Here is a 21,695-nt window from a genome sequence, read left to right as displayed (position 1 = left end):
AGTATTGTATCTGACCTGAGTCGCGAGTGACAGCGGGAATCTGGAGAGTGGTCAGTGGAGAGATAGTTTTGCATAAACACAAAACTGACAACGGAATATGAAGCCCGCTTAACGATTCTTTGACTTTGACATTATTGAATTAACGAAAAATTAAAAATATGGTCTGTCATAAATGACATCTGACAACAAATGTCACTGTCATTTGTCGTCAAACAATTTTGTCAAGAGTCGGGGGTGTTTCATTAATTCTTTGTTTATAAATTTATTAAACCTTTTTCTGTATAAATCATGATCCTCTAGTAGTTTAATGTTAAATATTATACGATCCATCGTTGCACCGATATGCTATTATGTTAGCGGTAGTGGGTGTCGATAAAGTCTCTTTTCGTGTGTATGTTGCCATTCAAAATGGCAGGAGCGAAAGATTCGCTTTTGGACATGAGCTGATGTGAAGCGGAAATGTTTTTGTGATTCGTGCGACGGGCGTGTAGTGTGAGTGGACGATGGTCATGTGGACAAAGTGACTAAAATGGGTTCTCAGACATTGGAAATCCTTCGCCAGGGTATATGGGCTTCGCTGACAGGGGGCTGGTTCTATGACCCGCATCAGAATCTGTTCTGTAATACCGTGCACCTGTACATCTGGTTGTTCCTGCTATGCCTACCCTTCTCTGTGTACTTGGTAAGTTTGTGCTGAGGAAATATGACTCACTTCTTGCTGTAAGTAAAATCAGGTCATCATATTGTTTACTTTTCAGTGCTATTGGACCATGTGTTTTTATTATTCTCTCGAATTACAGTCATGCTAGGTTATAGTTAACTGAATTGGAGTTGCAATGACATCCTATAATGCATTTACTACTTATTGGATATTTTGCTTTGCTGCACATAAGGTCAATACATCTTTATTGAATTAATATAAAACACATGTAAGTGACACTGTTATGCTAATAATAAATCAGTTCCATTTAAAAATAAAAATGAGGTTTATAAATGTGTGTGTTCTTTATAATACATTTATTCTTAACTGGTGAATACAATAGAAAGTAAATGGTTTTACTATGACCTTAAAAAAACTATGCAATATGCTTTATTGCTGCAAAACTGTTAAAATCAATAAACAACAGGTTTCTTTTCACAAGCACGTTTGATAAACAACTTACAAGGTTAAAGGTTTTAAAATAGTGTAATAAACACATGAATTGAGTTTTAAATGCTTCAAGTTTAATTAAAGTAAATGAACAATACTAAAAATATAAAATAAAACAAGAAAATTATCAAAAAAGTAAGTTAAACTCTTAAAAGTGGAATAGTAGTAAATAAAACAAATAATTAGAATAGAAAACAAAATGAAAATATATTTTGTGTTTTATAATCCTTTTGTTTACTAAAAACAATTTCACTGGATAGAAAATTATATAGATACTGCAAGTCTGATTAATAACTTAATATATTATTTTAAAGTAGTACTTGTTATGCTTAGTACTCATCGAGCAAAAACTACCGTGTGGACTGCAGAACTCACAGCTTGAAGCTCGAACTTACTTGATAGAGTAATGCTGAATTTGTGGATGAAAGCCCAAGCCGTGTGTTTTGCTCGATGTGATTGCTGTAAAAATGTAATGTGAATCCATATGTGAGTACTTAGCATTAAAGCATCATAAAGTATAATAATGCTTCTTGGTTTTCAGTACTTTCCTCCGGCCAGCGTAGGGTGGTTGATATACTGTGCGCTCGTTGCCGTCTTGTTTACTACACTAAAGTTGATCAACCATGGTCTCCACCACATGTACGATACAAATGAGATGATTGTGCAGCCGTGTGAGGATGGAGATGCCAATAATACAAACACTGGGTATGTTATTGGAACTGACAGTTCATAATGTTGATGTAGGTTGTTAAAGCTGTGCCCTTTAATAATAGAGTAGAAAATGTTAATTCATAGACTGTAACTACAAATAGGCTACTTGACCTATATTCAATTTCATTGAACAAATACATATTTCTAGTAGAACTTGGCCTAGGACCGTATTTTACCCTTATCATCAAATAAAAGCTTATGATTGATAAATAAAGTCGATTTGAAAATATGATTTCATGAAAATAGGATTTGTACTGACAAAAACGATTTAGCGGTACTTCCGAATTGGATGTGACGTCATTCTATTCGTAATTTAATATATTTTATTTATCGCGCTCGTTATATGCAAGTTTTTTTGTACATAAATAATAAAAATAAGCCTAGAAAGATTTGTAAAATATATTTTCTTGAAAAATTCAAATAAAACATCAGTTTTATAAAATATTATCTCCATTTATTGTAGACGGGAAATGAAATGGCCAAAACTTTTCTCCAAACGTTTTCAACATTACAAAATATGATTTCTAATTTCTTATTTAATTCTTTTATAATTTTTGGGCACTTTTAGACGCGTACATTTAGCATATTAAAAAATGTTCAATAAAGAGAGCTTAAAATACAAAAAGTATGACGTCACACTATGGCGGACAGTGTTTTCGGCGCCATTTATAAGGCATATTTTTCAATTAACATTTTTATGGGTTTCTACTGTGTAAAATATTAAAATATTAGCTTTTTTTGTAATAATGAATGATAATGAAGCGATTAGCATGAAGAAAAAAATGAGGTCAAGTAGCCTATTGTTACAATTTCGTTATTTATGTTACCTAAATTGATTGGTTTTGAAGTGGCTAAGTTAAGTTTTTTATGTATTCTAATATTACTATTATTGCATATAATTATATCCTTTTTGGTGTGACACTAATGCAAGACCTTGTATGTGCTATGAATAATTAAATTATAATGAGTTATGTTTTGATTAGCTGTAATACAGTATTATGTTGATTGTTTATTAGTATTTAACTTGAATAATTATTTAACTATTATTGTCAAGAGAATAATAATGGTCAATTAGCATTTTATCATATTATAGAGTTTTGCTGGATAATGTTTTTTTTTCTTTAGGGAACAGGAAGGCATGGAGATGCAGACACTCAATGGTGCCGCAGCTGCCCAGAGTGACAATGAGTCTGTCACATCTATAGAATATCATAAGCCTAACACTAGCACTATAGGTTTGTTTTTAAAGCTACTTTGATTCCTATATGAGCTATAAATATTAACTTCGAAAAGATAATTTCGCCTTTGACCTAATATGAAATTTGATTGACAGATCAAAAAATTCAAACCACTAAAAGGGGTTTGATATTGGATCTAATTTTTTTATACAAGCACTAAGAATACTACTTTAAGCAGGCAACATTTATAATTTTATATAAAAAGCATGTTTATTGCAAAACCTCTGTTTAAACTTTGAAGTATATTTACAAGTGATCATTCTTTTGCAGATTTAAAAGTGGACGTCCACAGAAAAAATAGTTCTGAATCTAGTGTAGAAGATAGCGCTGTGTCTGCCAAACAATCTGAACCCGTGGCGACGACGAAATCTGATCTGTGCGTCGCGCAAACCGCGGAGACGGGACCGTCCAAATCACGCCCCAACAGAACTAGATCGAAATCCAACAGAAGAGACCACAGACCGAAGACAAGAAGGGGCGGGCGCATTGATGAACTTATTGTTGAAGAAATTCGTACGAGAGATGGGAACTTGCCTGTACATATGTTTGTCGACGAGGGCCCTTTCGCGAAGGTCAGCAGGCGATACCACGAATGTTCCCATCGACGTGGTTCGAACAACAGAGACTTTTTCAAGGAGTGGTTGTACTTAGATGCCAATGAAGCGGCAGGTGAACCGTACCAGTCGAAGTTCGCTCGCCAGCTCAGCTCAGACTCAAAAGACAATTCGGAGCCGAGCGTCGGCCCCTCTTCGCCCAAAAAGAGACTGGCGCAGAGGCGGAGGTACGCGAACTATCCCGACGAAAGCTGCACCAAATCAGCCATAGCCCTAGCCACTGCCCAATCGTCGAATATGCGACGAAATTCCAATTCGACCATGTCGACGATCCAACTGCCCCTACTTAATTCGACTGCCCAACTCGTTTCACACATGCGAAGGCATTCCAACAACGCCGACACGGGATTCTTCGCGAGCGTGGAACTCGGTGAATACATGATGGTAAAGACTGAAGCCCCGACCTGTGAAACCGATAAGGCAAAGAACAAGAGCCCCGGGGTTAGACGCATTAAAAGTGCCGCGTTAGAAATAGGTTGTCCTCCCCCCAGCGTATCTAATTTATCTCCCCATCCGAACAGTGCCGAAACCATAGGTGGCCAAATGCTTAAAAATCCAAAGAGTGCCGTGATACCGCCCCCGAGTAAATGTCTGACTCGCGGGCCGCACCTAAATCTATACCCAAAGAACGAGACGGGAGAGGGATCCAGCTATCCCTATCTCACTTACGGATCGGAAATCGTGTATCCGATCGCCGAAATATCCGACGAAATGCAGACTTCGCAAAAAGAGACTGACTTAGATTCTAGTGGAGATAGTTATAGTGAATACGAGGATGAGAAACAGTTCCGGGGCTTCGACTGGGACGCGGAGCAGTCGCCGGTGGCTCGATCCAGTGATTCGGATTACGAAAATAACGGATCTAGGTCACCACTTTTGGACCGTTCCAATGACATCAGAATAGTTCGCTCGAAAACGCAGGGCGAGGGTAAAAAACACTGTTGTGATAGGCATCAAAGTTCCAAAGGAACCCAGGACAGGTTGAGTGAGAAACCGAAGCCGGTTAGGTTAAAAAGAAATAACAAACCCGAGGCTAAACCATCCCACACCTGTGATTGTAAATATAATATTAATACGGACTATTTTGATAAAGCTAGTGCGAGTTCAAAGGATCTCCTCATTGAAAAGTCGAGCCTCGAGTCGAACGAAAATGCGGATCCTTCGGAGAGACGCGAGAAAAAACCGGTCGAGAAAAAACTTTGGGACCACGATATTTCTAACACGAGCAGCAGTAGTGAAATAGAAAGGCCCGACGATGATGAGAAGGGTAATACAGGTAATGCCCCAGAAACGGAGGAGTCGCAGTTGACTTGTGACAGCAAGAGTCCAGACGAAAATAGTGTATATAGCCTCGATTGGTTATTTGAGGAATCGTCGGATACCAAAGAGAGTGACAGTAAAGAAAGTACCACTGAGGAAGGTACGAGAAGAGTAGCAGCAGCTTTGGGCGAGTCATCATCTAATGTCCCAAAAAACTTAGGCGCTATACCCAAACAGATGAAAAATTTGGCTCGCTCCCGAGCGTCGTCACAAAAAGAGAACAAATTAAGGGAATCTAGGAAAGAGAAGGATGAAAATCAAACTGACGACAGAAACCTCTTAGATGCTGTTGAAGCTCAGGCGGCTCTAGTTCAGGGGTTGGAGAGTTTATTTGCAGCCACTAACGCGAACACAGTCGTTGTACCGCCGTTAAACAGGGACGAGAGGTCAAGAAGTCATAGACAAAGCGTCCGAAGCGAAAGAGAGAACTCACAGAAAGCTCGAAAACGTTCAATAGAAGAGGTGGCACAAACATCAACCAATACGTTGCTGCCAACAACCATGCCACTGCTAGCTGCGTTTCTCAATTCAAGAGTAGACTTGACGCCATGTTGCAACCAAGAGAATGCCGCAAATCCGGAAACGGGGCAACCGAATGACGAAAATCAAAGACTGAGACCACTTATGGATAGAAATCATAGGAATAGAGTTAGGAAAATTAAACGATCGACCCGCCAACGAAACAATCCTTCCCAGAGCTCCTCAGATAAGAAAGACAAGTCCAGTGTTATAGAGAATATCAACGCGAATGGCGTACATTTTGCCACCTCATTCGATGACACGACTGATGGTGCTATTCACTGCTTTATGGACGAACATGGGCATTGGATGTCGTACACATTTGATAAGAACAGTTCCGGACGTGCCCAAGCTACTCTTATCCCACTGCCAAATAAAGAAGACAACACGCGAAGTGCAACCGAAAAGTCCTGTGAAAATCACGACAATTCCCAGGAAACTGCCGGTGAGGGTAGTTGTGGTTCGCTAGAGTCCGAAGCTGCCCAAAACGAATCGATACCGAAAACGAAACGAACGTCCAGCACAGATTCCTCCACACAAGGCAGCATAAAACTACCGCCTTCGGTGTCCAGTAACAACAACATATCAACAATAGTTCCCATCAATACGAACCCAGGAAATACGAATAAAAGGTTTTACGTCTTTGATGGGGGTACCGGAACGCAATCAGAACAGATACGGTCTCCAGTAACCTTCGCGCCGGATTGTTTTCTTGAAACGAGAGTTCTGGAGCAGATAGAAGCAGAGAGACAGACTAGAATGGGGCTTCCGAGTATGCACATAAACTTCCTAATGAGCCAATTTCAGGCGCAAGTCCAAGCGGAGAATGCGTCGTTTCACAGCTCGACGCTTATGCCTCCGATAGGCGAGGAGGAGAGAAGCGTAGAATTAAACATACGGAGTAAATTTTCAAAGCTAATGGATGAAATTGACAAAGCGAACAAACCTAAAACGAAAAGTTTCTACAAGTTCAAGTTCTCGAAGTGTTGGGAAGTCAAAGTCACGATGGACAGGTTAAAACTGATGGCGCTGTTCGACCGAAACTTGACATTCAAGGAGACGTTTGTTTCGATATTCCTAGCCGTCGCCGTGGCGGTTCTCGGCTCGATGGTGCTAAATCTCGGCTTCTACAAAGACATTTACGCCTTCTGGTTCTGTTTTATAATGGCCGGGAGCCAGTATTCCCTGTTGAAAAGCGTCCAACCAGATTCAGCGTCACCGGTCCATGGCTTCAACAAGATGGTACTATTTTCCCGTCCAGTTTACTTCTGCCTCTGCACGGCCTTATTATGTGCAGCTCATAATCAACTGCAAGACGTCCCGCAGAGCGAAAGTGACACCCGAAGCAAGCGAAGCGTGGACGATAAGACTCCATTCACCGTCTACGGGATCGTGATAAATGAGCGCGACTTCTTCTTCATAATCCAGGAGATCCTTTCAAAGTTCCTCCTATTCTTTCCTCTGGCTTTCAGCCTGGGCCTGTTTCCTCAAGTGAACACCTTCCTCATGTACTTATTGGAGCAGATAGATATGCACATTTTTGGTGGGAATGCTACGAGTAGCCTGAGTGCCGCAGTGTACTGTGTTGTTCGCTCGCTAGCCGCTATAGGCGTTCTATACGGATTCGCCTACAGTGGTATAGTCGAGGGGAAGAAATCTCAGCATCAGAAACATAACATACTGTTTTCTATATTCTGCGGTCTGCTTGTACCGATTGCGTATCATCTGAGCAGAAGTGCAAGCGATTACTCGCTCATATGGAATCTGATAAAGAAACATCTCCTACCTCCAGAACTGTACGTCATGCATACACCAGAATGTGCGCCGGAGACAGAAAAATCCGAGCCAAATCAACTAACGGAAGAGAAGAAGAACAATTCTGAAAGCAACATTTCGAAGCAGAATTCAATAGGAAGCTCGGCGTCGAAAATCAATTTTAGTTCAGAGACGAATATAGCGCGAAACCAAAAGAGGTCGCAAACATCCAGCGTCAATTCCCTGAAGATGGAGCCGAGAGGGGATTCTATGACGTCCACGACCTCCCTTAAAGGAGATCCACCAACAGAAAACGAAGATAAAAGCAGAGACTCAAACACCCTGAACTCGAATGCAAATAAACCCGATGAAAAACAAGATGAGGATATGGAAGATCCCTTGCCCAAGAAGCTACAAGAGACCGTAAACGCGAGGCTAAAGAATGACGTCATAGTGTGCACTTTTCTCGGGTTATTCGTATTTGGCCTGCACTGTACCACGGTCTTCACGACGTTGGAGCCACAGCTAGACACAGTGAGTACATTTGTTTAATACCTCGAGTAGGAATCGCAGACACAATAGATTTTCAATTGTTATGCGACAGCTTGGGTATTGATGGGTTAAAGCTTTATGAAGACACTGGTGAATTTCAAGTACCTTTTTTAACGTTGATGTTTATTGCCCATTGTTACTGTATATGGGGTAGTGATATTTTTCTCATTCATAATGTAAGTTAGGCTATTTGCCTGATCACTGCTTATCTCGATCAGCTCGAGTTAAAAACCTGAAACGTTCTTATCAGCTTACCTCGATCGAAAACGGCTGACTGATGACCTAGTTAAAAACGGGATACATTCTCCTTGTTATAGTCCATTTAGACTTTCACTTTAGGAACTGTCTGATAAGGGATACTGATAGGATTATGCTAACTTATATTCATAATAATTTATCACCATAATCCTTGCAGATTAAAATTATCCCCTCCTGCAATGTACATACAATTTCAAACATTTCAATTGCCTTCTGATTTCCAGGCGTTATGGATAATCTGCGGTATACTCGGCTGGTTGCTGCACTACATAATCCCTCAGCTCCGGAAACAGCAGCCGTGGTTATGTCTGGCCGGTCCGGTGCTGAAGCAGCACGAACACGCCCAGTTCGAAGTCACAGAACCCGCTAAACTTATGTATTTTGAGAAGGTACGCGTTTTTTCTTCTAGTCCTCGTTTTAACACAGGAGATACAGCGGTGGGAACATGTCGTGGACCAAACTCCTTTAAAAAAGTCCCCGCTTTAAGGTTAGAGATTCACACTGTTTACAGTATTTTGTACCCGTGTTTAAAATTACAATAGAAAATTACTTCACAGCTAAGGTCAAAACCTTGTATTGTTATAAAGTTATGTTATCTTTTTATTACTTAAAAGAAACTCAGTTTACAAGTTTTGTTACGACAAATTAGAAGAGGGAAACATTTTGCAAAGAAAATCGTCTGAAACGATATTATGATCTCTTTGACACTTTAGTATATTTAAAGTTGTTTATTTTCGTTTTTGCGTCTCCCTTGTCAGATATTCGTGTACCTGTGCTTCGTGGAGCGCAACGTGATATACCCTGGCGTCGTGATCGCGGCGACTACGCAGGCGGCGCCCGCACTCGCGTTGAAGTACGGCGACGCGGTCGGCGCGCTCGTCATGTGTGTGTGCGCACTCAAGTGTACGTATACTTTATAATATTGGTGAAAAATGGAATAGGGTAGAGTAGAGCAAAACACGCACTCAGAAAAGTGTAGTCAAAATCGTAATAGGAACATACATACAAAAAATCATTCCCCTCAAGTACTTACTTGCTTGCTTGCTGACTTCAGCACGCTCGTTATGCGCGTGTGCGTATTCAAGTGTACGTATGCGTTGAATAAATTAGTAGAAAAATGGAAGTCTGACTTGGAAACAACTTTTTTAGAATATGCCGAGGCTTTGCAAAAAACAAATTATTTTTAATAAAACAATAATTTACGATCTAGTTATGACCTAGAATATATATTATCATGACTAGATCCTATTATTAATTCATGTGTATCATAAGTCATAACTGATAACTGTTATGATATTACAAAATCAAAAAGTATGAACACGAAAAGTTTTTAAAAAATGAAAATCATATTTGGTGTATACAGAAAACTTTTTTTTTTATCTATTTTCATATGCGCGTCTCTTATGTGTATTAGAAAATAATTAAAAGTCACTTAGTAGTACTACACAATGGATCAAAAATAACATAATTTACTAAAAACGAAACTTATTATCCTTCCTACTATCTTATGTTTTTAATCTTATTCTTCTTCTAATAAATGTCATATTTCAGGTCTGCGTAACGCGTACTCGGAGACTGACAACCAATACCTGATTGTCGTGTTTGCGGTGCTAGTGTTTCAACTGGACTTGGCCACGCGTGCCGTGTCAGAGACCTTCCTAGTTGACTATTTCGTTATGGCCATAGTGTTTAATAAAGTCTACGAGTTCCTGCTAAAGGTAAATATCATTTGATGTTAAGGCTGTAACTATAACGTGTTTTTGGCTGGACATAATTATGACTGACTGAACGATTAGATCAAGAACCCCAAAAGCCGGAAATTTTTGAAGTTATTGCAAACTTGCAAACCACGCATTCCTGGAATAGAGCCGAAAATCAAATACTGTGTAGAAATTCTGATTAAATTTGACTTGACAATGTACACTTTGATTTTCAGCTATTGTAATAGGGGAAAGTTCTATATGCGACGCACATAACGTTTGGTGCGTACCAACATGCACGTAAACGTACGTAATGCGATGTGCGTATAGCACGTTCTACGTAATATTTACGCACATTGCGTGCACGTACATCAACTTGGCAGGCAGGATAACGCTTTTTTTTCTGAAGGTTCAATTCGTCGTGACATACATAGCGCCGTGGCAGATCACGTGGGGCAGCGCGTTCCACGCGTTCGCGCAGCCGTTCTCCGTGCCGCACTCCGCCATGCTGTTCCTGCAGGCAGCGCTGTCGGCGCTGCTGTCCTCCCCGCTTACGCCAGCGCTAGGTGAGACGTAGATATATACTGTGGGTGATGCGAGCGAGACGGTGTACACGTAGCGTCGTGGTAGATAACGTTCGCGCAGCCGTTCTCCGTGCCGCACTCCGCCATGCTACTCCTGCAGACGGCGCTGTCGGCGCTGCTGTCCTCCCTGCTCACGCCGGCGCTAGGTGAGACGGAGATATACACTGTGGGTGGTACGAGCGAGACGGCGTTAGGGTTTTTGCCTCACTTGACAAACAGCTGTTTCACACCCACACTTTCCTGTCATGCCATCAAGTATGTGACCAACAGACAGCCAAACTGTTAATGTCATCCAACTATTAAGATATTATCATAATTCCCGCGTTCCATTTGATGATGATGAAAAACGATCAAAATGCTAAAAATAGGAGGCATTTTGAGCGTTTTAATCTTTTTTAACATCAAATGGAACGCGGGGAATATGCTTTACGCTAGTCTCTTTTACTTGCGCGCGCAAACAAATTATTTTTCCTTTCGTACGAAACTGCGGAAACAGCATTCATAAATTTTAGTCGTCATTGGTTTGTTACATTTGCATAATTATTAATTAATAATACTTATTAAATATGATCATAATATAAAACTTGTACGTTTTAATTCGCAGGTAGCGCAATATTCATGACGTCATACGTGCGACCAGTCAAGTTCTGGGAGAGAGATTACAACACAAAGCGAGTAGATCAGAGCAACACGCGACTGTCTTCACAGTTGGAGAGGAACCTTGGGGCGGGTGAGTGAGAGAGAGAGAGGGAGACAGTGATAGAAAGAGACATTATGAGGCTTGGTATAAGTTACTGAACTTTGGATGATGTACTGCCTATTTGACAAAATTGAGAAGAAATATTAAAAAAAAATGTAGTATTATTAAGCTGGCAGGCTTTTAGAATGTGACGAAACATGTACTACCAAATAAAAATCTTCTCTACAATAAAACTTTTGAGCTAATAAAAGTTTACTATCAGGATAAATAATCGACCAAGTGCGAGTCGTACTCGCGCACGAAGTGTTCGTTCTAGAGCGAAAAAATAGTGTTTGTTGTATGGGATAAACACAATTTTTTCGCCCCCCTTAAATATTAACTGCATTTTGTTTTTAGTATTTGTTGTTATAGCGGCAACAGATATTACACAATCTGTGAAAATTTGTCTAGTCACAAGCCTAGCTATAGCGGTTCTTGAGATACAGCCTGGAAACAGACAAATCAAATCAAAAATATTTTTATTCGGAGTAATTTTTTTACAAAAGCTTTACCGAACGTCGATACTACGGTGCCTACCACCGGTTCGGGAACTAACCCGGCGAGGAGAACCGGCGTAAGAAACTCGCACGGGGCCATCTTTTACTAAAAAGATGGAAAATTACAATTTAAAACATATACAGTACAACACGGTCACATTAACCTGACGCACCACTGGAATGTATATGCAAGCTTCGTAATGACGTCATCACCATGCGTCTAGTTAATTTGACTGTGTTATATAACAATATGTGACAGACGGACAGACATCGAAGTCTTAGTAATAGGATCCCGTTTTTACCCTTTGGGTACGGAACCCTAAAAAAGAAAGTAAATATCATAAGTCAAATTAAACATATCTACATAATATCTGTATTTCGTAGACGACAACAACCTGAACTCGATATTCTACGAGCACCTGACGCGGTCGTTACAGCACTACCTGTGCGGGGACCTCATGCTGGGACGCTGGGGGCAGGTGCAACAGGGGGACTGCTTTGGTACGTAATCCCGATAAAGGATACTGTGTTATATCGTCTTACCTTTTATTATATTATATATTACTAGCTATTTGACCGAGCTTTGCTTTATTCGATAAAACACGAATAAAATGACATTTTCTAAAAATGATTCCTAGCTAGATCGATTTATCGAACCCCCTATATACTAAATTTCATGAAAATCGTTGGAGCCGATTCCGAGATACAAGAATTGCTCGTTTAAAAGATATAAGATTATTTTGATTTATATTTCATTCTCCTAAACGATATGGACTAATATCAGTTGTGAGTACTGTTATGGTACCGCTACCTAACAAAAAATGTCTTAGTAATTTAGCTAACATAACTAAGTTAGGAAACTTAGTTATGTTAGCATTTCTTGACGATGTTCTTCGATATATCATTTGCCAGCGGGAGGAGCTATGTCATACCGTTGTTATGTCATATCATGGCAACGGCACGGCAAGTTGTTTAGTAATCTGTCAAGTTATAAATAAAGTATTGCCATGATAGGACACGATTTTGACATGCGCATTCAAGGTTTGCGTGTGCATACTGCATACACCAAAAATTAGGCCGACGAACACGGTTGCACATTGTACAGAATAAACTAATTAAATTCTATTCCAGTGCTGGCATCAGACTACCTCAACTGCCTCGTCCACATCGTGGAGATGGGCAACGGTCTGGTGTCGTTCCAGCTGCGCGGGCTCGAGTTTCGCGGCACGTACTGCCAGCAGCGCGAGGTGGAGGCCATCTCCGAGGGGCCGGAGGAGGGCGCAGGTAGGATTGGATGAAATTAAAAAAAATTAAGTACTTGAATGTAGATAAAAGGCTTGACGATTATTATTTTTTCTTATTGGTAATTAAAAGACCTCTCAAAAATAGAAACACTGGTGTAAGAATAACTATGATATCTTAGAAAATCTCCAACATATAACTATTCGAAAATCACATAAAATAAACCTTCCCAAAATGCTCTATACAAAATATTTGGTTCCATTACTTACTTTAAATTGTATAAGTTATCTAGTGGTAAATAAATATTAAGTTAATACATTTAAAAAAATCGACTTGTCTATCTAACTTGAAAAGTTCATAACAAAAGAAAGTACAAAAGTTATCAAGCTGTGGAAATGGCTTATTTACGTGACCGTATTATATACGTTTATATTATACTGGTTATATTATGCTTGTTTTGTATCAGACACATACAATGTTTTTTTGTTATCACAGAAGGCTCCTGCGGCGGCCGTTGGGCTTTAGGCGGTCGGGTGCTCGGCATCGGCGCGTGCTGGGCGCTGCGCTGGCTAGCGTGGCAGCTGGCGGCGGCGCGCTACGTGCTGGAGGGTTACTCCGTGTCGGACAACAGCGCGGTCTCCATGCTCCAGGTGTTCGACTTCCGGAAGGTGCTGCTGACGTATTATGTCAAGGTTGGTACACCCTGTTGGCATATTCTGTCACATTCATCGTGCTGGGTGCTCCGCTGGCTGGCGTGGCCGCTGGTGGCGGCGCGTTGCATGCTGGAGGGCTACTCCGTGTCGGACAACAGCGCGGTCTCCATGCTCCAGGTGCTCGACTTCCGGAAGGTGCTGCTGACGTATTACCTCAAGGTTGGTACACCCTGTTGGTATATTATGTCTCTTTCATTCACGCATATTCATATTACATTCTTGTTATACCCAATTCTCATATTATTATTTGTCCCTTTCACTCACTCATAAATATTATCACGCATGATTATGTGTGGAAGCGAGACAGCTTTATTCATATTGTAACAAAACAAAGTGATATTACTTTAGAGTTTGTAATGTGTATGTGTCTCTTTTATTGAGTTTTCTGTAAAATTTGGTACTAATAAAAAGATGCATACTGTGTAAACAGACGATATAGCTGTACGTTAGAAAATAAGCTTGACAGACAAGGAAAAAACTGTGTCTAACTATTATATCGTCCACCACAATCTACTATGTACTACTTTTAAAAATCATTTACCACCAAATGGTGGACCGCGGTCCGCATCCGGACCGCCGACCCATTGTGTGCGGACCGAGCATTTTCGAAGTAGAACTTCGTTAAAAATAAATTTTGGTCTCGACTTACTGTAGACATCTTCAGAATTTAATATCAATAGCTTGCACCAGTTTCACTTCAAACATCAGATCTTTGTAATTTCCGTAAATTACTTACTTTTGTTTAATACATTTTTTTTATAAAATGTGCGGACCGTGAAGGTCTGCTTCATTCCTGGACCCCGAGCGAAACTAATTGGTGACCCCTGATCTACCATTGCAGAGTATAATCTACTACACCGTCCAGTCCCCGAAGCTAGAAGAGTGGTTGTCTTCGCCTGAATTGTGCGAAGCGTTGCGGCCGATGAGCGAGCGAAGCTTCGTGGATCTGGATCCGATATTCAACGTCAATCTAGACGAGGACTATGACTTCAGAGCTTCGGGCATTACTAGGTACAGTGTGACTAAGTTTCTAGACTCTAGAGACTTTATCATCATCAATCATCTATATACTAATTTGCGATAGTGTATTTTTCTGCCTTCACGCTTCAGGCGCACTGATTTCAATAAAACTTGTCATGGGGATACTTAATCTACCTAGTTTTATACATTATACGTGTGTGTTGATCATAAGTTTTTACCACCGTAAGAAGTGATAACTCAGTAACAAAGATTTATACTTAGTCCTTATTAACAGTATTATAATATTATATAGAATTTATACTAAAATTAACGAAAACCATTTGTATAAGTACTGTATTCTAATTTCTTTATCTTTTCTACTAAAAAATAGAAAATAGAATAAGACACTGAATAGAAAAGTTTTTTAATAGTTACTTAACAGGAGCCCCGAATTGAAATTATTGCAAAAATGTTGGCTATATTTGACCCTGATAATTGCAGGAGTCGTTTCTGCGCCGTCTATCAGGAGTGGATAGCGCACTGCGGCGCGCGGCGCGGCGCGGCGTGGCGGCGGGCGGCGGCGCGGGACTCCGCCCTCGTGACGCTATGCTTCGCCCTCAGCCTGCTCGGCCGCAGGGCTCTAGCGGCCGCACACCATCTGTCGGCGTCCAGGTGAGTAGTATTGTGGATTTTATTGATCGATAGATGGAGTTAATACAAGTATGCATTGTATAATGTTATGTTTAATACTGTCGAATAGCACGTATTTACATACAATATTTTAGAATTGTGTAATAGAGATAAGAACGAGCAATAAATATAATTAACAGTAGCTGGATATGAAGTAGTTGATCCTCGAGTGGCAATTTACGAAAATCAAAACTAACGCTGCCAGCGTTTGCTTTGTTTTCGACTACACGTCAAAAACAACTTTAAAATAATGTTAACTATTTATCTCAGTCCGTCTATATACTTTCTGTATTCGTCCCCTGATGTACTCCTCCCAATTTCGTCCATCTCATACTCGTCCGATGTTGTGTTCGTCCCCCGTCTACATACTAACGCGACGTAGTTGTCGGCACAGCGTGGAGTTTTTCCTGTACGGGCTGCACGCGCTCTTCAAAGGCGACTTCCGCATCACGTGCGCGCGCGACGAGTGGGTGTTCTCTGACGTAGCTTTGTTGGACTCCGTGCTAGCGCCGGCTGTGCGTATGGCGCTTAAGCTGCATCAGGTGAATTAATGTTAATTAAGTTTTTTATTTTACATTTTTATTTATTTATTTATTTACTTCTTCAAATCTTACATCTAATTACAATTTTATATTATGATATGCCTAAAACTCTTGTCGAGTAGGTCTAGAGATAACGTTCTCAACTACTTGTAACTATAATTAAACTAATAACAAATGAATGTAAATTATTACATAATTGATAATTGTAACCATTCGAGTTATAATTTGCATCGAGCGGGCAGATGGGACTTCATAACTGATATAAAACCATTTATGTTCGCTGCGCCGCTTGGTGCGTAAATACCTACCTTAATAAGTAAACAAGTTACAACACTATACGGGATTTATTGCAGTCTGCATAAGCTCATACAGTGACCCCGCGAACCGCCGAAGACACACTAATTCTATCGACGTATTTTGTAAATTCTCGTTCTGTAGCATTTTCGCGGTTCGCGACGTCGTCGGTGTGCATTCGGTTCCTGTTAGTATTTTGTAGTTTTCTTTGAGGTTGGTTTTTATGTATTTATGGTTCGACTCAAACTCAATTTTTTTTATTCAGAATATTTTTTTTCAAATGTTCTCTGAACGTCGGGACTATACTAGTGCCTACCACCGGTTCGGGAACTAACCCGGCGAGAAGAACCGTCGCAAGAAATTATGTTAATATTCAATCTCTTCAACATTAAAATAACTGTGTACTTATAGGATCACTTCATGTTCCCCGAGGAGTATTGCAACAGTACGGCGCTGTACGCCGCGATATCGTCGCACTCGCAGCGTCTAGTTATATGCCACGAAGCGGCGCCGGCGTGGCGACACAATGTGCTGCGCGGCGCGCCGCATCTGTTGGCGTTAAGGTGCGTATGCGTGCGTGTGCATGCGTGCGTGTGCGTATGAGTGCGTGCGTGTGTATGTAAAATACATAGTAGTGAAATGTCATATGCCACGAGGCGGCGCCGGCGTGACGACACAACGTGCTACGCGGCGCGCCGCATCTGTTGGCGTTGAGGTGCGTATACGTGTGTGCGTGTGCGTGCAAACGCTACGACTATACTAAATGCGTTTTATGATGAAATGCATGACAGCTCTCATTATATTCTTCGCTACGCCAATTTCAAACTGCTATTATTTTTATTATTAACCATAAAATATAAAAATATAAAATGTGAAACTTTGTTTAAAAAAAAAAATAAGAAACTTGAAACGGGAAGATTGTCAATAGAGGTTGTCATACATTTGCGTTTACGTGAACGTAATCTTCTACTCTACTCATGCAAAGTTGAGAATGTAACAATCCTTCAAACTTTAAATATATTATGGCTGTTGTTGTATCTGTTGTCCCGGCTTCCTGGAAGACAGCCTTGGTGCACCCGATCCCCAAAAAAGGTGATCGCTCAAATCCTTCCAACTACAGACCAATCGCTATAACCTCTCTCTTCTCGAAGATAATGGAATCCATTATCAATAGCCAGCTTCTTCGATACTTGGACGGCCAGGGATTGCTAAGCGACAAACAATACGGGTTCCGTAAGGGTCGCTCGGCTGGTGATCTCTTGGCATACCTGACTCATCGTTGGGCTCAGGCAATTGAGTCGAAGGGAGAGGCATTGGCTGTTAGTTTGGACATTGCGAAGGCCTTCGATCGGGTTTGGCATAAAGCGCTGCTATCAAAGCTTCCATCATACGGGCTGCCCGAGAAATTATGTAAGTGGGTCACTAGTTTCTTAGCAGACAGAAGCATAAAGGTCGTAGTTGACGGCGAATGCTCGGAAACTCAGTCTGTTAATGCTGGTGTCCCTCAGGGCTGTGTGCTATCGCCTACTCTATTCATACTGCATATCAATGACATGTTACAAACCAAAGGCATTCATTGCTATGCGGATGATAGTACAGGTGATGCTGTATATACCGGCTCCCCTAATATTTCTCGGCAAAATGTCACTGAGAGTCGAAACGAACTTGTGTCTAAGGTGGAGAATTCATTGGAGAAGGTCTCTGAATGGGGTAGACGTAACTTAGTCCAATTCAACCCCGCCAAGACACAAGTCTGCGCGTTCACCACTAAAAAGTCACCAATGGTCGTTTATCCTCGTTTCGAGGGCACATCTTTAACCATCTCCCCTAGCATTAAGATACTTGGCGTCAACATATCGAGCGAAGTCCAGTTCCGATATCATCTTGAGGGTAAGGCCAAATTAGCCTCGAAGAAGCTTGGCGTTCTTAACAGAGCGAGACAGTACTTCAGTCCGGACCAACGCCTACAACTCTACAAGGCGCAGGTTCGGCCTCATATGGAATATTGTTCTCATCTCTGGGCAGGGGCGCCAAAATACCAACTGCTCCCTCTGGATCGTATCCAACGAAGGGCTGCTCGAATTGTTGACTGCCATAGTGTTTCAAACAGCTTGGACCCCCTGGAATTACGCCGAGATGTTGCTTCACTCTGCATCCTCTATCGGTTGTATCACGGGGAGTGCTCTGAGGAATTGTTCGGAATCATACCACCTGCAACTTTTCGCTTTCGTCCCACGCGAAAAACATACCATCCTCATCACCTTGATGAGTGGCAGTCTTCCACAGTGCGTTTTTCGCGTAACTTTCTGCCGCGCACTGTAAAACTCTGGAATGGGCTGTCACCAGCAGTATTTCCGGACCGATACGACCTGCAAACCTTCAAGAAAAGAGCGTATACCCTCTTAAAAGGCCGGCAACGCACCTGCAGCTCTTCTGATGTTGCGAGTGTCCATGGGCGACGGTAGTTGCTTACCATCAGGTGACCCGTTTGCTCGTTTGCCCCCTTATTTAATAAAAAAAAAATAATAATAATAACATGTTATACATTTTACAGGCACGTGATGGACGAAGGCAACGACGACTACAAGATAATAATGCTCAACAAACGTCACCTGGGGTTCCGCGTGATCAAGCTGAACCGCGAGTGCGTGCGCGGGCTGTGGGCGGGGCAGCAGCAGGAGTTAGTGTACCTGCGGAACCGCAACCCCGAGCGAGGGTCCATACAGAACGCTAAGCAGGTACGCTAATATAGACCGTACTCCGTCGCGTTAGAGTCGAGTATCGCAAGAGTTTTTTGACGCGTGAGTTTTTACTCAGCTGAACCGCTTGTGCGTGCGCGGGCTGTGGGCAGGGCAATCCCGAGCGAGGGTCCATACAGAACGCGAAGCAGGTACGCTAATATAGACCGTATTGTTTCACGTTATAAGTATCGCGTCTTGTGATATCTAAAAGAGGACGCGTGAGTTTTCAGACAAAACATGGAAGAAACAATTTTACGCAGATTTGATTAATGGGACTGTGATATCACGTGATGTATTGTCAAAGCCGCGAACAGTGGAACAAAACTTCATAAATATGTGTCGATTCAAAGTTTTGTGCCTCTTTCAACGGCCAAAATTTTCATATCCTGCCTTTAATTAAAACATTGTTTAAGCCATAAACTTAATAAACTTATATCTTTTTACAGGCGCTGCGAAACATAATAAATTCGTCGTGCGACCAGCCAATCGGTTACCCGATCTACGTGTCGCCGCTAACGACGTCGTACGCGGACACGTCGCCTCAGCTGCGTGCATTACTCGGCGGTCCGCTCAGCGTGCGCGGCATACGCGACCACCTGCAGCAACTGTGGCATAGGTCTGTCTCTTACGCTCACTCCGTCACTCATTATACAGGGTGTAACAAAAATAAGTGATAATACTTTAGGGTGTGTACGTGTTCCTTGTAGCGAGTTCACTGTGAAAGTAACAGCGCTGAAATACCAAAAAATTTTTTCGCTTTTGTATGGGGAAACTCGTGACGCTCGGGCCATTGCCCATACAAAAGTGAAAAAAAAATTTCGTCTTTCAGAGCTGCTACTTTCACAGTGAACTCTCTACAAGGAACACGTACACACCCTAAAGTATTATCACTTATTTTTGTTACACACTGTATATTGCTATCATCATTGTTCTTACTCGTCATATAATATTATGCTTTTTATGTTTGTTCGTGAAAATTGGAGAAGTTAGTCGCTTATAAATATATTTTGATTATTCTTTTTTGTTGGAAAGAGGATATTTCAAAGGTGGTCCCATGAAAGAGAATACTGTTTGAAGTTGAAGTTTTCTTTTAAATGATCAACTGTTTCATTACTGCCGATCTTTCATTATTTTCGCCAAATATATTATACTTTTGTCTTAGGATACGTCGTCGATGCGGCGAGGGGTGCTCGAGCGGCGCGTGCGAGGCGGCGCAGGTGGAGGCGGGACGCGCACGCCCGAGAAGCGCGGCCCCGCCCACCGCACCGCCTTCACAGCTAGGTAAATACTAGTGTTTTTTTTTTGTTTATTACAGGAATCTCAAGATTCTCATTCTAAAGATCAACCCTTTACTTATCAAATAGATACACAATATATAATCATTACAATGATTAGCCCTTGTCTTTCAAACTCATTTTCCAATGTAACACACAATATTTTTATTATTAAGGGGTACCCTTAATACTAGTACCAGGAATCTGAGAGAGACTAAAGCAAATATTATAGTATTGTTAATTACAATAATTACAAAATTAGAGAATAAAAACGTATGACATTGACGTATTGCATGCTATGTATCTAGGCGTACGTCATGTCAATCTCTTACGTTTTCTGTGTTTTCTAACTTTGTCATCGTAAATGGATGTTGCTGATTAAGTCGCCTATAACTTTACGGGCGTTCTCTGCGTTAAGCGTGCGCCCGGCGCGGCCACCCGCGAGGCGTGCTTTATGCCGGGCACACGCTCAACGCAGCGAACGCCCTAAAATTTCTTCTCATATAGCTGTGCCATACATTTTAAATTAATAACACTATTTAATATGCAGGGAGTACGCGCGGCAGCGTGCGGTCGAGTGCGGGTAAACCAACGCTCGCGTCGCTAACCGGTTTACTGCGGGATCCTTTGGTCGGTGGTTCGCAAGACACGTACGATCGCGGTGATGAACCTGGTAAGAGTTATAAGTTGATATATTGTTTATAAGGAATACTAGCTGTTTGACCGAGCTTTGCTCGGTATCCGATGAAAATGACATTTTCTAGAAATGATTCCTAGCTAGATCGATTTATCGCCCCCGAAACCCCCTATATACTAAATTTCATGAAAATCGTTGGAGCCGATTCCGAGATTCCAATTATATATATATATATATATACAAGAATTGCTCGTTTAAAGATATAAGATAAGATAATATGTATAAGGAACATCACTTTGCCAAAATAAAAGTCTTTACAGAATACCTTAGTAACTTCGTACTTGGATTTTTCCGTTACTTAATTAGAAGAAACTAGTCGTTTACTGTAAATGCTATTTTTACCCAACTCCGACGAAGCCAAAAAGAAGGGTAATGATTTTGGCAGTCTTTTTATGTGTGTATTATGATTTTAACAAATTAGATGTCAAGATATAAGTAATGCCGCGGGAAAAACCTGTTTTTTTGTTGTATTTTTTGCGTAGATAGGTTATAAATTATAATTTTCTAAATTTATAACTCGTGTATGTTAACGTTACTTTGTTCAAAGTAGTAAAATCTAATTTAAGTAATTAGATTTTACTATTTTGAACAATGTTAATAAATTAGCAGCTCAAGTGCAATGCGCGGAGAGCGGTCCGGAGCGAAGACGCGAGGAGCGACGTCGGGACAGACCGCGGTCGAGGCCGACGCTAGCGGTCAGTATATTATTTACATACTCGTATATTACTTTGTTAGACCCAGCCCCTTTATTATGTGACTCTGATAAAAATAAACTTCATTGTTTGTAGTCACAATTTTGACGTTTGAACTTTTTTAGTAAAAAAAAAATATAAACGTCAAATAATTGGCATTACAACTTTTTAAATTATCCTTTTGAAAACACAAACGAAAATTATTGTAACCAT

General features: G+C 41.0%; 1 protein-coding gene across 3 annotated transcripts in view; it reads left to right on the top strand.

Moving 5' to 3' along the window:
* Nucleotides 1–201: 201 nt before the first annotated feature.
* Nucleotides 202–21,695, top strand: part of LOC121734858 (pecanex-like protein 1) — a 25,752-nt gene continuing 4,258 nt past the window's right edge. The window contains exons 1-21 of one of the 3 annotated variants that reach the window (XM_042125496.1): nt 202–682; nt 1,692–1,855; nt 2,987–3,096; nt 3,370–7,841; nt 8,342–8,506; nt 8,876–9,020; nt 9,669–9,835; nt 10,227–10,383; nt 11,006–11,131; nt 12,022–12,138; nt 12,769–12,921; nt 13,375–13,571; nt 14,434–14,603; nt 15,054–15,224; nt 15,637–15,784; nt 16,490–16,641; nt 18,633–18,816; nt 19,266–19,435; nt 19,982–20,100; nt 20,644–20,766; nt 21,397–21,485. In XM_042125496.1, the coding sequence (XP_041981430.1) occupies nt 530–682; nt 1,692–1,855; nt 2,987–3,096; nt 3,370–7,841; nt 8,342–8,506; nt 8,876–9,020; nt 9,669–9,835; nt 10,227–10,383; nt 11,006–11,131; nt 12,022–12,138; nt 12,769–12,921; nt 13,375–13,571; nt 14,434–14,603; nt 15,054–15,224; nt 15,637–15,784; nt 16,490–16,641; nt 18,633–18,816; nt 19,266–19,435; nt 19,982–20,100; nt 20,644–20,766; nt 21,397–21,485 (7,452 nt within the window). In that variant the 5' untranslated portion in view covers nt 202–529. Of the gene's footprint in view, nt 683–1,691; nt 1,856–2,986; nt 3,097–3,369; nt 7,842–8,341; nt 8,507–8,875; nt 9,021–9,668; nt 9,836–10,226; nt 10,384–11,005; nt 11,132–12,021; nt 12,139–12,768; nt 12,922–13,374; nt 13,572–14,433; nt 14,604–15,053; nt 15,225–15,624; nt 15,785–16,489; nt 16,642–18,632; nt 18,817–19,265; nt 19,436–19,981; nt 20,101–20,643; nt 20,767–21,396; nt 21,486–21,695 lie in introns of all 3 variants that reach the window. The other 2 variants (XM_042125495.1, XM_042125494.1) reach the window with 2 other exon arrangements.

Source organism: Aricia agestis, chromosome 16 (assembly GCF_905147365.1).
Source record: "Aricia agestis chromosome 16, ilAriAges1.1, whole genome shotgun sequence".
Classification (NCBI taxonomy): domain Eukaryota; kingdom Metazoa; phylum Arthropoda; class Insecta; order Lepidoptera; family Lycaenidae; genus Aricia; species Aricia agestis.
Note: the sequence above shows the minus strand (reverse complement) of the source record. Positions and strands in the feature narration are given on the sequence as shown.